Source organism: Cimex lectularius, unplaced genomic scaffold, assembly GCF_000648675.2.
Source record: "Cimex lectularius strain Harlan isolate CLEC.00 unplaced genomic scaffold, Clec_2.1 scaffold353, whole genome shotgun sequence".
Taxonomy (NCBI): domain Eukaryota; kingdom Metazoa; phylum Arthropoda; class Insecta; order Hemiptera; family Cimicidae; genus Cimex; species Cimex lectularius.
The window spans coordinates 39,727-55,233 of NW_019393334.1; the positions used below are offsets into that span (position 1 = coordinate 39,727).

Sequence of the window (15,507 nt, forward strand, 5' to 3'; positions counted from 1 at the left end):
CGTCTCTGGCCCTTAGGCTAATTGGGTCCTGGATATCTGGCTGGCTGATAATCTGTCACCTCTGACCCGCTCGACTTATCTGAAGTGCTTCTTGTCTACATGGCGTGTAGGTCGTTTCTATAACTCCTCCGTCCTTAAGGTCGAAGCTCCTGCGACAGAAAAGGTAGTCTTGAGAAAGCGGATGATGCAGGTGTTGGCTGAGCGTTTTCATCTTGACGGACTTCTTCATATGTTGATTCCATCTCGTGTGAGGGTTGAAAAATTTTCTTACGGCGCCAGCGGAGAAAAGCAATCGTGGGGACTGCTAACATTATGCCGATAAATATTATGATATAAATGTACATAGTTGAAAACCTTGAGGGAGTATCCTCTAAAAATTCAAACGGTTGCATTTTTATATTTACAACATGTAAATTTTCAAAAGATATGTTGGTTTTTACTTGGTCAAACACATCAGCTATTGTTAAAAAAACTTTGGTTTCTTTAAACATTGGTATTGTCTTTTCATTTAACAATCTTTCGTTGCTACTTAATTTCATTAGGCTAGTATTTGTTAAGAATACAGTTTCATTAGTATTATTTCTAATAATTACAATTGTCTTGGTCCTATATGCTAAATAATGGTCGATAAAAGGTACATATTTTATAAATGGTTCACTTGATATAAAAACAGACTTGCAATTAGAAAGATTTTCGTTTGTTAATATTTTTTTATACAATCATTATTAATTTTTGATTTATTTGTACAATATGTAAAGTTATTAATTTCTATGCACGTAGCAGTGAATAAATCATCCTTCGCCTTGAGTATTAAGGGTGGATAAGTGTATATTGTAGTTGCTCGGGAGTTTTTAAGAACTGGATAGGATCTCTCAGGAAATAGGCATCAAAGGTTTGGCTTTGTAAGGGAATATCAATAAAATAGTAGATATTATTATCAACAAAAGAGCAATGCACTTTAGTTAGTTGCCAAAGCGTACTAAGATCAGGTGATATAAACGTAATATTTTTAGTTTCCTTTAGAGACTCAAGATCATCGTATCTAAAAATAGAAGAATGTAGCATTTTTAATTTGCAGAACTCTACAGAGTTTTCTATATCATTAATTTTATTCTCTAATAAAATCAGGTTTAGAAGGATAGCGTTATAAAGTTGGTTCCTTTCTAGTTCATTTAATAGGGGATTAGCTAATAATTTTATCTTTCTGTTGTTTTCTTGTATGATTTGTATATCACGATTAAATTCATGCACTAGTTTTTTATTGATTGTCATTTGGCTTTCCCCATTGTGTTGCAAATGAAAGGAGTTGCTCTGGATTGCATTTATGGCTTTGTCGTATCTCTCTTTGTCATCAGAGTCCATGTTTCCAGTGATCCAAGAGATTGCCTTTCCTAAACCATTAAAAAGTCCTCTCTTTGGTCTTTGTGTTTTTGATTTGTTTATCATTAAGTGATTAAATTTCTTTCGTGTGTAGAGAAACAATTTTGATAAAGATTCTGGTTTGTTAAGTATAAACTTGAGTAAGTCTTTTACGTAATCTAGTTCCGTTTTTATCTGTTCTAAGTTGATTAAATGAATAAATGTGTAATATTTGTCTGTCATATGTGTGCTATCAACGAGAGTCTTAGTGCTTGGATTAGAGGTTTTTTTTCGTATTTTATGATTAGGGTTTCTGTAGTCAATTACCAATCCAACTTTTTTCTTTCTTGAAGCATCCGTGTTCTTAAGAACTACCCAAATTGGACTATTGAAATGCGAATTGGGATGTCGGATTATTTTATTTTCAAGCAATTTGTCAATTTTTACTTGAACTTCTTTGCGGTTCACTTGGGGGTATCTATAATTTCTGGAATACACTGGTTTGTCATCAGTGGTTAATATTTTATGCTTTAGTAAATTTGTAGAACTTAGTCTATCGTTTTCTCTTTTTATTATTTCAGGGTATTCCTTTAATAATTTTATTATTTTAAATTTTTCTTCGGAGTTGATATGCTCCGTTCTAATTAGCTCGGGTATTTCTTCCCTTATTTCTTCCGAAGCCACAGCTTTCGACCTTTCGGGGCAATTGGCCACTAATGAGTCGGTATAGCTCATAGAAGTGCTTGTTTAGTCGATGTCCATAGGTTCAGGGCAAATGGCGATAACCTGCTTGGATTCATCGCAAATCACTTTGTTCATCTCGGCTTCGACGTTTATATTTTTTCTTATCTTTTTAAAATATTTATCATTTACTTCTGGTGGCTCGAAAGAGAATCTCAATGGAATCGTGCCACCATCATAAGAAAGAATTTTATTGTTAAGGTCTATTTTTACGTCTAGCTTCTGCATGGTTTTATATCCTAACAAAACTTGGTATTTATCTGAAAATGGGAAGAGATGAAATTTCGCAATATCTGGCTTTTTGAAAATGTTTGAAAGATCTAAATTGCAAAATTTTTCTCCGTTTTTCTTTCCTGTGGGAGTTGAAATTATAAAAGTGTCATTGTTTAGAATTAAGTTTTCGGGTACAGCGTGAGGGGTAATATAATTTTCTGAAGATCCAGTGTCGATTAACCATATGAATCCAAATCTATCAACAAAATGTGGCAGGGACTGAGAGATGCAGTTTATTTGATACTCGGGGGGCTGCCTTTCGATTCTTTGCCGAGTTCTAAAAAATGGTCAAATTTTTCTGTCAATGTATGGATGATGTGTTCTAATCTGTTAATTCTGTCTCTCGAAGTATGGTTTGTTTTTGCTTTTACGCAGTGTGTTAATTCGTACGGGGACCTCAACTCTGATATTCGAGGTTTTCCCACCGATCGCATAGAAACTGTGTTCTGAGAGTCGCGTTTAATAAATGGTCTTGGCCTATTAAAAGGGTGATTAGGATCGTTGCAATTGTCTGGTTTTTTGAAGTGTTGACCATGATAATTATTGGAGTGGAATTTGTGTCTGTTGTCAAACGTAGTGTTAATGTATTTGGATTGATTGTTGTTGTGCTGAAAATGTTTAGGACCATTAGAGAAAACTTGTACGTTTGAGAGTAACAAAGAACATTTGTTATACATTGTGCTTCTAACATCATCCAAAGACTCGAGGTTAAAGATCATAATATAGTTGCTTAGGGCAGGGGGTAAACATTTGTATATATGAAATATTATTTCTTTGTCTATTCTGATCATTAGTTCTTTAAGGGCTTCTGAGCTTAATCCATCTAATTTAAGTCGGATATAGACAAGATTTCGCAAACCCTGAACTCTATTCACAAATTCTATAGGGGATTCTTTTGGGTTTAATCTAGTACGCATAACTTCTTCTTTAAGAATTTCGAAAGATCTTGCGTGTGCAAAGTTTTCTTTTAAAATTTTAATTAGTATCAATAAATGATTTATTTCATGTGACAGGAGTACATTTCTGGCAGGGCCAACTAACTTGCTCTTTGTTTTTATAAATAAAATATTATGATTATAATCTCTTTCTACTATATTTTCAGCACAAAGGACACTATAGGCTGTTTCAAGAATTTCACAGAAAAGTGCTAATTGAGAAGGGTTTCCATCAAAGAAAGGGATGTGATCATAATCCTCTTTTGCAATTTTATAGTTAATTTTCTGAGACATTTTAGTGGTTATAGGGGAAGGAAAGATTAATTTGGAAGGCGAAAGATGAGGACTCACTTCTACGTTGGTGTTCTTCTTCGCCAGGCCGTCTTCCTTCTTGGTTCCTGCTCCTTTCTCCGTCTTGAGGCGATTTTTCACGTTGACCGCTCCTGGATGGGACAAATGGCCGTAGCCGGAGATCTCTTCGGTCTTGAATTTGTTCTTGAACCGCGATTTAAAGCAACGATATGCTCGCTAAAAATTCTCGTTGGGTCGGTTGGACGCAACTGCGAGACAAATGGTTACGACTTTTTTCGAATTTTAGCTTCGCGGTCCCTGTTCCGGGCGCCAGTTAAATAACCGCTCTGCGGAAGAGACTTTTTAAAAAAGGAAGTTTTATTGTAAAAGATTACAACAGTGGAACCGACACTATGACGGACAGAACGCAACAGTAAGAGTGAGCCCCTTCGTAGTAGATACAAGGGGTTTTATACATATTTGTTTAATTAGTTTAATTGGTCTAAGGGCTGATGTGTTTGGTTGCAATGATAAGAAGGGATAAGAAGGGCGCTTTATCGTCTCTGGCCCTTAGGCTAATTGGGTCCTGGATATCTGGCTGGCTGATAATCTGTCACCTCTGACCCGCTCGACTTATCTGAAGTGCTTCTTGTCTACATGGCGTGTAGGTCGTTTCTATAACTTCGATGACGCAAAAAACTTTGTGTATCCACCCAAAAACATGCTTGTTAAAAAAAGTGAAAAACTCAACATCAAATTAGAGAAAATATACTGATTGATGGGAAGGAACGTGGCCAATTGAAAGCAAGAACTTTACCAAGAGGACCTCAAGCCCATGTCCCATCTAATTCCTGGGGATACCGATCAAATTCGAATGCCGAATCACACAGAACACAGTGACCTCAAAATGGAAAAGTAAAGGAAGCCATCTTTAAAGCCGCGTTATTCCACCATCAAAGGCTTAAAGACCATGTCAACGCAGAAGCAACTTAATAAAACACACGATGCGGAAAAACCGAAAGGTTTTCTGCCAGTATTATAAATGGAGTCACCATGGGATCAACAATTAATGACGATATTTTGGCGGCCGTCGCGTAATTGCGCTGAGCTTCAAGTAAAGAAAAAAAGTGTATTGTGCAAGGAATGTTTCTAAATGAGAAAAAGTATTCCCATATATATCTTTAAAGAGGGTGTTGTTCGCACCGGGCATATTTTATTTTCTTTTCTTAAAAAAAAAAAGTATTTAAAGTTTCATTACTCAACTTTGTTGTGGACGGCGAACGCACCTCGTCATCAGACCCGAAGGGGATTAAAGGTGCGTCGAGTCGCCCCTGACGACGTCACGCGTAGTAGTATGTTACAAACCACCGAACACGCTTGGTCGGACCTCGCCAATTCGTCTAATCTCATTTTGACTCCCCTCAGTCAACCCTCGTTTTTCTTTGCCCTCGTGTACGAAAGGATTACTCTTATTTTTTCGTTACGCCTCCGCACTTTCTGGTAGACTCAACAGGTTTCTCTGACGCTGGATCCGAGCTCGGTGACGCCGAAGGTGATTCCATCGACGCGCCAGAAGGTATATCTCATACAGTCCACTCAAAGGTAATACTTCGCAATTTTTTATTTTTTTTATTTTATTCGTCAAGCCTCCGCTTTTATTTTATTTTATTCGGCAAGCCTCCGATTTTATTTTGTTTTATTTTATTTTGCGTTTTATTTTTAACAGGTGTAATTCCAAACGGATATAAAAAATGAATAGGGAACGCAAGATATCATTAAAGACAAACGTATAAAACTTAATTTGTTTGTCAATGCCGGTTATGCAGTAAAGTTACAACAGTAACGACCTAAGAAAAATCTATTTTAGTTCAATTTTCCCCTTTTTTTTTTTTTTTTGTAACGTCAGCTTGAGAAGAAACTGCTGGAGATGACATTATGTCGAAACTCGTCTGAAGAAGCAGTTCCAGGATACAAAAAAGTAAACCAAAAAGCACATCAATGATGACCGGGCAAGAGAAACATACCTTAACGTGGATTATGACGAAAGTTCATATACAATTAACATTAATAAACTTGTCCCTGTGCCTGAATCGACCCAAATTTCAACTATAGCTCATGGTTATAAATTAAGCTTAAACACTTACATATTAATACTATTATTTACCTTAAGCTGTGGCTTGGAAACTGTACAGTTGCAAGTACACAATGTGGGTTTACATTTACAAGAATATATCCCCTTTCTTTCCGTGCTGTCTGCCTGAAAAAAATTAAAATACATGTATTACAATTCAGGAAACTCTATTATATGGTGGAGAGTATAAGAGATGGTAATATCAGACAAAAAGCTGGTGATTGTCTCGAAGTTAAAACATTAAACATTCGCCTCTTTATGTCAGAATGAGATGGAAAAAATATTTTTTATTTGTTATGCTCTAATCGTCGGTCTCTCTTTTTCTGGGGAATTCGCTTGGCAAAAGCGTTTAAAAAAATTGTTTTTCGTTTTGAACATATTCAAAATATAAAATGTAATATCCTTTGATCTATGGAGCAGGGAGACATGAAGGAGAAGTTCCTACTCACAGTAAGTTGTTTTGCAACGATCCGGATTTCGAGCCTTTTAGCTCATCATCAGGTTGAAGGACTTCTACAACCACGTCTCTCGACATGANACTGTGAGTAGGAACTATCCTTTTAAAAAGTATTGAACACCACACTCACTCCATCATTTATCATTTCTATGAAGGAGAAGTGGATTAGGGAGATTTTTCAACTTTGTCGTATACATCATTTAAAAGTTCAAGGACCATAGGCTACACCGCAATTTGTGAAGCTGAATCGATCATTCCTTGTTATATCATTTAATTTGTATTTATTTTGTATTTTATTTTTTTCCTCCTGCTGTTTAATCTCAATATTGTGTATTATTTATTAGCAAAAAATGTGTTGTATTTTTTTTCTGGTGACTTTTTCTTTCTTTATGCAGAGAGAATGAGATTTGAAGGGATGATTCGAATTAAAGAAGTTTACCAACGATGATGTAATAACCTGTGAGGTGTCCCTGCTAAATTTCAGGAAAAAACTCAATTGGTAAAAAAAGGTCCCGGAGATTCTGGTGGTTACTTCTCCGAAAATAAGGGAAATTTTAAGGGGATAAAAATCTTAACACTTAAATAAACCTTTGAACTTTTTTGTTAAGTTAAGTTTATTTAAAGCAATAAATTGACTTGGGATTATAAGAATAATTATTTAAAAAATGCATGTACATAAAATAATTAATTATATTAATAAATTGAATTAAACAAGATAAACTTCTTTCATTTAAAAAATAATAACCAAACAAAATATAGCCTCGTAAGTTAAAAAAATCTTTCTTCAAAATAAAACTTTTCAAATATTTACGAACATTGATATATGCAACTCTTCCAACACCGTTACATAAAGTTTTCCTGTGACAGAACAAAACCAATCTCATTCAATAATCAGCATTACTTAAATTAATTAATTGTGCTTGATCGGACTGGTTCCGCTTTCACGGAAGCCCCAAGTAGAACTGGGGAACCGAGCAAATTGTCAGCGGAAGAGGACACAGGCGGGTGTGAGATAAACCCCGAAAACGAATGTACAGAACAAAATAGATCGTCCGAGCTGAGGTCTGAGAAAAATTCAAGAGTAACATATAATAAAATTCTCCTGAGTACCAGACCATTTATTTTCAAACTGAGATCAACCAATAGAACTGTGCACAAGAAACACTTAAAAATGAAATAAAAGGTGGCCAAACCTATCCTCAGACAGCTAAGAAGTATTGCTTGAAACTCCACTTTCAACTCGAAGTTGGCCTAGGCAACGTAAGCTGGACTCCTCGGAAAACACAATCAGTTAACTCTGATGACATGAAAGGATTGAAGGCCTAAAGGCTGACAAACTAGCAAAACCAGGTGCCACATCAAACTCTTTGGACGAAAACAAAAAAAACCGGCATGCCCCAAAGAAAGCTTTCCCTAAAAACGGAACGAGTGGATGGAGAAAGAAATGAACACAAATTGCATGAATTCACCTGGTTCAAAATCAAAAAGATCCTTATAAGGACTTTCAACGTTCAAGGGAAAGGACAATCCCAGATATTTAGCTATCATTGTATACGCATTGATTGGGATAGAGGGTAATGGCCCTACATTTTTTCGTCCGCTGATTCATCTGGCTAGATGTCTTTTGACGGCTTTTGGAAAAATGGGTGTGTTTATACAGCGGTATAGGCAGGCAATGTATTGGACCTTGGAGAACCACCCCCCATTTAGTAATTTCTTCCGCCATTCCTTTGTTAAGTTCCGCTATATCATACTTTGGGGATTACAGTTCTAGTCTAAAACAACGGCTGCACCTGGTTTTGCTAGTTTGGCAGCCTGTTTGGATATCAATCTTTTCCTGCCGCCAGTGTTACGTGGTTTCTTTTTCTCACAAACTTGAAACGTGCTAGGCATTCCCAGACGAGATTTGAGATGAAGGTGGAAGAACCTAAGGCATCAAGATCTGCTTGATTGACTGAGAATTTATCTATACACCTTTCATTCTCTTTTTGCGTATTTCTTGTGCACAGGGTTGGATCTCAGGCTGGAAAATTGATGGTGTAGTCCCAGTTGTGTTAGGTCAACATCTGATTATTTTACATCTGCCCCCACTACCTATTCTATTTTGTAGGGCTACTCTACTTACTTGTTATTATTCCAAACACCATTTGGTTTTATTTTTACTTGAATGAGCCTGTCAGTAATCCATTTAACAGGTGTGGAGAAATCAGTTCGTGTGATGAATAAAAAACAAAACCTTATTCGTGGTAACACGTGTCCTGGTTCCATATAGAGGGCGAGTAGGAATGCTACCCGATTCGAAACCGTACTTAAGCACAGCAAAAGGTCTCCTTTTTCGATTTTTAGAAGGAATATTCCTCTCCTTTTGTACATTTATTTTAAATATAAACTAAATCATTTTACTACACAATTTCAAATTGCTTGTCTTTAATATTCTGACGATGACGCTGCTTCCACGCGAGACTGTTGTTTGGTGTCAAATTTTTGGATTTCCGCCGTGACCCCTGAATCTAAATATCCTTATGTAAGTCCTTATTCTTTACGTTCCATGGTGTATCGATCACGATACGCACAATTTTATTTTGGAGTGTTTAACTTAGTTTAATACAATCCCTAAGAGGTGAATATCTTATCTTTGTAAGATTTGAGCTGGTAGAACAACCTTTATTGTCTTTCCCATAGACGTATTTCTGTCATTTTTTACATGCTCTTTCCATCTCAGTTTGGCATCTAGGGTCATTCCCAGATAAGTAACTGTATCAGTAAGGTATGCCCCATTGATCGACGGAATATGGTACCATTATTTTTATTAGTGAAATTTATATGAACCAACTTTAGCTGATAGAGATTCTCCATGTTCTTTTCCACAAATTTCCAAAAGAATTTCTACACTGATTCATCCCCATCTCCACTAATTTCATTATCTCAATTCAGAGACGATGCACGTCTTATCGTAATCGAATGTGCCAAACAGTCCGAATCCATAAAAACTGGTCCGGTAGACGTGAGACTCGAATTCGAAGCTAGTAATCCGTTTCCTTCTGATACCACCGCATATTGTCTAATCATACATGACAGAATAATCGAGTATAATCCTTTAACGAATATCGTCCGTAGAATGGTATAAATTTATGGACTCAGCACATTCGATTCATTCACCATCATGACTTCGAACAGAGCATGTGTAGTTGAAATGCAATGCTTTGTAGACAACACGAATGCATATATTATAAAAGAATTGTCAATTTTAGATTTGGATCACTTTTCAAGTCAACATTGGGTTTTCAAACCTCCGGAGGAATGCGAATTAAACGAGTCCAGTCTTCGAGTGAATAACTGGCTAAATCGGTATTTCCATAAAATAGAATGGGGAGATGGGGATGTGGACTACTTTCAATGACATGTTATTTTACGCTGCTACCTTAGCAAGTATAAGAAAGTATTTGTTAAAGGATTACAAAAGAAACGCTTCATTTCATATTATTCCGACAATGTGATTGATCTTGAAGAGTTCGGTTGTCCACAAATCGGAATTCTGACACTAGGTGGAGAAGGAACACATTGCTTGCTCCATAACATTACGCCACGGATGTGTACTCATTTTCGAGCCCACGCATTGTCCAATTGGATAAATACGAATAAGTTGTTAGAAAGATTTTAAAATTTTCGCTTTATTTTTCAATATTTATTCGCAATTTTGAAAAGATTTTTTTCCTTTTTTCAGAAGAAAACTTTTTTGTTACAAAAGATAAAATGGATTTTTTGTTATAATTATTTTTTAATTTGAAATGATTTTCATGTAATAGCATGTGTCTTTATATGGTCACTGGCGAGGTGTTAAAATACCCGTAAACCTGTACGAATGAGAAATATTATCATTTTATCAATATTACACTGAAATTTATTTCAAACAAACCTCCTTAATGTATCTCCACTTTGACGTAGTGAGGGGGCTTATACATTAAGAGAGATACGAATTTATAAAAAAGATTATTAAACTCAACTGTTGCTTTGTATGGACGTACTGACCATCTATGTTAAAAACACCAGTGGATAAGGCAGGGATCGAACCCGCGACCGTCAACGAAAGAGTGGTACCACATCTCTCACATCAACGACCCCCACGATATTATTTTAATGCGATAACAAGGTAACTTCAACGAGTTGAGGAATCCATCCAAGCGAGAAGTCGGTTTTCGACGCCTAATAAAAATATATTCCCTACAGGTTAAAATTATGGAATTTATTTTATTTAACATTACGTTAGCTATTCTTTAATTTAAAATAGATGCCATTTATTAAAATTATTAGTGACAATTTTTAAAAGAGTTGAAAAATTCAGTCAAAGTGGGCGATATGCTCATGTTCATGGCATTGTGTATAGAGGGAGCGACGAGCGCATTTTAGTAAGAGGAGTGTGGATCGGCTGGTAAAGGAGGAGGGTGACAAAATAAACTTGTATGATCATGCGTGTCTCCCACGACTCACTCTATCAACGACTATCGTAGTGTGTACACACACGTATTGGTAAGTAAGTTTTAACTTATTATCAATTTACAACGTTATAGTTATTAATATTTTACTATAAATTATCTTATTGTTTATAGCAAAGAACAACAATATAATTAAAAAGGAACCAACGAGATGCCTTCCTCCCTTGCATCATATTTGTAGATAATTGCGAAAAAAGACAACAACATTGGGAAAATTTCTCAATTGCGAATAGGATTTGAATACGAGATCGGAAAATTCCAGCGAATAAATACCAAATACGGTAACACCGTCATAGCACATATAGAATACATCGGACCTTATTCACTGGATGATGAGTATCCGAGAAAAATTTTCCTCCCCAGCAGGATCGTCGAAGCCCTCACAGACGTCATGATCGAAGAATACGAACAATCACACCGAAAGATTAAAAAATATACAACGGGTTTGAAAATAAAAGATATAATATAGATTTTGTGTGTGATTTTAGATCAAAATGTGTTATTTGATAATTTAAATATGTTTTATTTATTTCTAATTACCTATATACATATAATGATAAGCAAATTACAAAACATCCCCTCGTATCGAAATGGAAAAAAATTTATATATCCTAAACATATTTATAAACAAGTTAATTAATTAGATGGAGAAAAAAAGAAACAAGCAACTGCATGTCGATAGTGACGTCACAAAACACCGGAATTTATATAGTTCAGACGATGGTCACCAGGTGCGCTAGTGGAACCCGTCAGACTTCACGACTTGTAAGGCGGTAAGTTGGACTTTGACCCGGTACCAGTAGCTCCTTGCAGTGACATCATCTGTGCCAGCTCCTCCTTCACGTGACGTTATAACTTCGTCAAACCAAATGGATTAATCCCCCACCAGACCCCATGAAATCATCCCCCACCAGACCCCTTGAAATTATCCCCCACCAGACCCCATGAAATTATTCCCCACCAGACCCCATCAAGTGTGCCAGTATCGCCTGTGCCTTTTATCACTATTAATGTCAACATCTGAATTGCGGGAGTGGTTGGGGAGCCTGACTTTTGTGGGAGACAAGTCACTAAGGAAGATCAAATCATTGTCCTCCAGGGCATTGATAAAGTCCGTTCCTTTTTTGTCCGTCCAGTCTGAGCCTATCGCCGAATGGTGGGCATTACAGTCACCTGTAAGATGCAGTAATGCATGTAATGATGTTATTTCGTCAAACGTACCACGAAATATAATGGATTTAATAAGTAAAACAAGTAAAACATCTTCACTAAGAGCTCTCCGTGGCCATTTCATTTGTCGCCGAGAATCGAATCCTGATTATACGACGTTTGAAAAATAGCAAAAAGGGGGGAAAATTCGAATGGTGGGGTTGAGATGGGAGTTGACGTCCGAGTGTATCGAAGTCACGATAGCTCAATTGGTTAGAGCAGCGGCGTATTGAGCCGAAGGTAGTGGGGTCGAATACCGCTCGTGACACTAGCTTTTCATTTCAACCAAGAAGAAAAATTATGCAGGCTAATTCAGGTCCAGGTCAACATCAAAATTTCAAATAAGACCCTATACATCCTGACACATGATTTTAAAGGATGTTAACATTATGTCAGGAACAAACGTTGATTGCATGTATTTTAGCTTGAAAGATCGAGATGTACTTCCCTAATGAAGTTGATTGCTCATATTTTAGGCTTGTATAGAAAACTACTGATCCGGTTCCCTCATTTGTTTTGGTGCGTCTGTATACCATATCATTCATTATATCTGATTTCCTCCTGAATTCTTCTTCTCCTTTGCAATCTGTTAAGACTTTGTAAGATGTTATATATATTTGATGTCGTTCTACCGTTTTGAGAAAAGATTACGATAGACAAAACAACTTGAGAAAAAACACTTCGTTTTTCCTGGTAAATATCTGTTTTGTTAAAAGGGTAGAACATTGAGGAACAGGGAGGAAATCTTCTCTGAAAAGCACTGAAAGCTTTGAAACGCGACAAATGGCTGTAAGGTAGAAATTACTTTTGTTATTCCAATCGTGGAGGTTTTCGTAAATGCGTAATTTCCTCTTTGAAAGAAGCTTTATATACGTTCAACGACACAAAATACAGAATATTTCTTTTTAAAAAGAACACGATTGAGAACCTACATGGACCATTTCTAAGAGAGGATTTTGCTCAAAGAACATATTGAACTTGGATGAAATACTACTCCAAATTATACACATAAAGTTAGCTTGCATTAGTGAATAGAATCGTATTCTCAACATCCCATATGTCCTAATTGTTTGTTATATTGTTATGTTCAATATCAGATACATAAATTTATTTATTAATTAATTTTTTGGTAGATCGAATAATCCAAACCAGGGTGTGCGATCCAAAACCTTTCATAATGATGATGACATGATGAATTGACTTGAAATATGACAACGAAATAAAAACGAAAGATGCATGATGAATTAATTATTGATTCTCGCCTATACAATCCGATAAAAAGCGTATAACAGAACCCCTCATTATCTTACGAAAGCCCTTAAAGAACACAAGTGGAAAACATGTAACCAGATCCATTTAGAAGTTGAGATACCACCTCAATGTGGGTAGCTTTAGTTCCCAAACAAATAAAAAGGGCAATGTACGCTTTCCCCAAGGCTGCTTTACGTCGGGAAGATTCCTTGATGGTGAAGGGATCTGCAAAATCCACTCCTGTATTAAAAAACGCTCTCCCTTGCGCAAAACGAGACGGAGGTAAATTCCCCATCAACGGAATAAGAGATTTAACTATTAATTGATGACACCGCAGACAATTACGTATTCGAGATCGGATGACACCACGCCCTAATAAAATCCAGTAGCGCTGTCTAATCAAGAAATGTAATAGTTTGGGACCTGCGAGAAGATACATGCGATGGTAGTGATCAATAAGAAGGTTAACCAAATGGGAATTACGTGGAAGTAGAAGAGGATGTCGGCTGTCAAAAACTAAAGGATTATGACATAATCTTCCGCCCACCCTAACGAGACCAGTCTGATCAATGAAAGGAGATAATGATTTTAAGGCTGATAACGATGCTTGGTTTCCAGCCAAACTTCGGAAAACGCATTCCTTTGAATAAATTTTAAAATGGCCACTTGGGTGTTTCGAATTTCGGAAAGAGTTAATGATATTTCTTTGATCTTTGGGAACTCGACAATTACGCAAGATTCTTCGTACATAAGAGTAAGTATTTATTAATTTGGTGTAAGAAGAAAAACGTTCAAGATCAATAGAATGGTTTTACTTCAGGCAGTGCTTCCGGATTATCTGGTAGCAGATGTTTGATTATGGGCCATTCGTTTGTTGGGAGTTTAAGCCATGTTGGACCTGTCCACCACACGAGATTCCCCTGGAAGCGACATCCGCGGCGTTGTGTTCAGAACGCACGTGATACCACATTTCCACATCCGTTAAATTCTGAATTCGTACAATTTTAATTGTCTGTAGGGCATTCGAAGCCAAGCCAAAAACGTCGCCGAATCAGAGTACAAAAATATTTTGGGATTTTTCCATTTTGCTATAAATGATTTTAAGGAGTGTAGGGCTTCGCTCAAAAGGAGGGCTGCACATAGTTCAAGTTTAGGAATAGTTAACGGCTTTAAAGGGGTTAAACGAGTTTTGGTGTATACAAGTTGTGAAGAGACGTTCCCAATAACATCTATTGCTCGAAGATAAACTACAACTGCATAACCTGCAGAAGCATCTGCAAATCCTACAATTATAACATCAGAGGGTCGACTAGAGAAGGGACGACGAGGAATCTTAATAGTTTGTAATGTCGGCAAGCCGGCGAACTATTTTTTCCATTGTTGTAAGATAGGAGTTGGTATAGATTCATCCCGATCTACATGGGTTTCCCATAGTCACTGCAAAATGGTCTTGGCTTGGAAGATGACCGGGGCGAGGTAGCCTAACATCGTACATGCGTGCTATTGTAGACATTATACCCCGTTTAATGCTTATCAATTCCCTCATTTGAACGCGGTACGATAGAATGCCCTGAAGGGGTTCCCATTGCATCCCGAGGATTTTGACAACGGAGTCTTCTAGGTTCAACAAAGAGACGGTTGCTTCCACAGCGTTCTCTGGAACGCTTTCTAATATTTCCCTCCGTTTACTGCTCCATTTTCTCAAAGTAAAACCTCCTTTAGCTAAAAGATCAATTCATTCGCCCTGCAAACGTAAGGCTTCATCTAACGTCTCCGATCCGGTCAAAAGATCATCCACGTACATATTATTCAAAAGTGCGTCAGAAGAAAGTGGAAAATCTTTGCCATCATCTGAAACAAGTTGGTGTATCACGCGGATTGCTAGGAAAGGAGAACATGACAATCCGAAAGGAAGCCGATTAAATTGTTTTTCTTGTACAGCGTCTTGCTCTTGAACCGGTAAAACAGGTGTTGATAAATCTGATCTTCAGGAGCGACCAAAATTTCCAATACATCTGACTGATGTCAGCTGTAAATACAAATTGGGGAATTCGGAACTTTAATAAGACATCTCCGAACTGTAGTTCGGGACCAGTTTGTAAATAGTCGTTCAAGGAACCCCCTACTTCCCCGGGCGGACGCATCGAAAACAATCCGCAGACTGGTGGATGATCTATCCTTGAACACGCCATGATGTGGCAGACAGCAAGGTCGAGGAGTCGTTGTTGGAGAAAGGTAATCCTTTTCGTGGTGCTCCATTAAAACATTTGAATAATGGATTTTCATATTAGGGTCCTAGGCGAAACGCAGTTCTAATTTCCGAAATCGGTTGAGGGCGACTGATTTTAAAGCTTCCAAACCTATAGG

General features: G+C 37.0%; 2 protein-coding genes across 3 annotated transcripts in view; both read right to left on the reverse strand.

Annotated features, from left to right (window-relative positions):
- LOC106672021 (high affinity cAMP-specific and IBMX-insensitive 3',5'-cyclic phosphodiesterase 8) overlaps window positions 1-15,507 on the reverse strand; it is a 63,909-nt gene that overhangs the window by 38,634 nt on the left and 9,768 nt on the right. For both annotated transcript variants that reach the window (XM_024229940.1, XM_024229939.1), the window contains exon 2: window positions 5,764-5,856. In XM_024229940.1, coding sequence (XP_024085708.1) covers window positions 5,764-5,856 — 93 coding nt within the window. The remainder of the gene's footprint in view (window positions 1-5,763; window positions 5,857-15,507) is intronic.
- On the reverse strand, window positions 2,420-4,361 carry LOC112128134. The gene has a single exon (XM_024229942.1). The coding sequence runs from the start codon at window positions 3,600-3,602 to the stop codon at window positions 2,607-2,609; it is 996 nt and encodes a 331-aa protein (XP_024085710.1). The 5' UTR covers window positions 3,603-4,361; the 3' UTR covers window positions 2,420-2,606.

Bases quoted from the DNA above. Each gene is read 5' to 3' on its own strand.
- LOC112128134 (XM_024229942.1), bottom strand. From the start codon at position 3,602: ATGTCTCAGAAAATTAACTATAAAATTGCAAAAGAGGATTATGATCAC.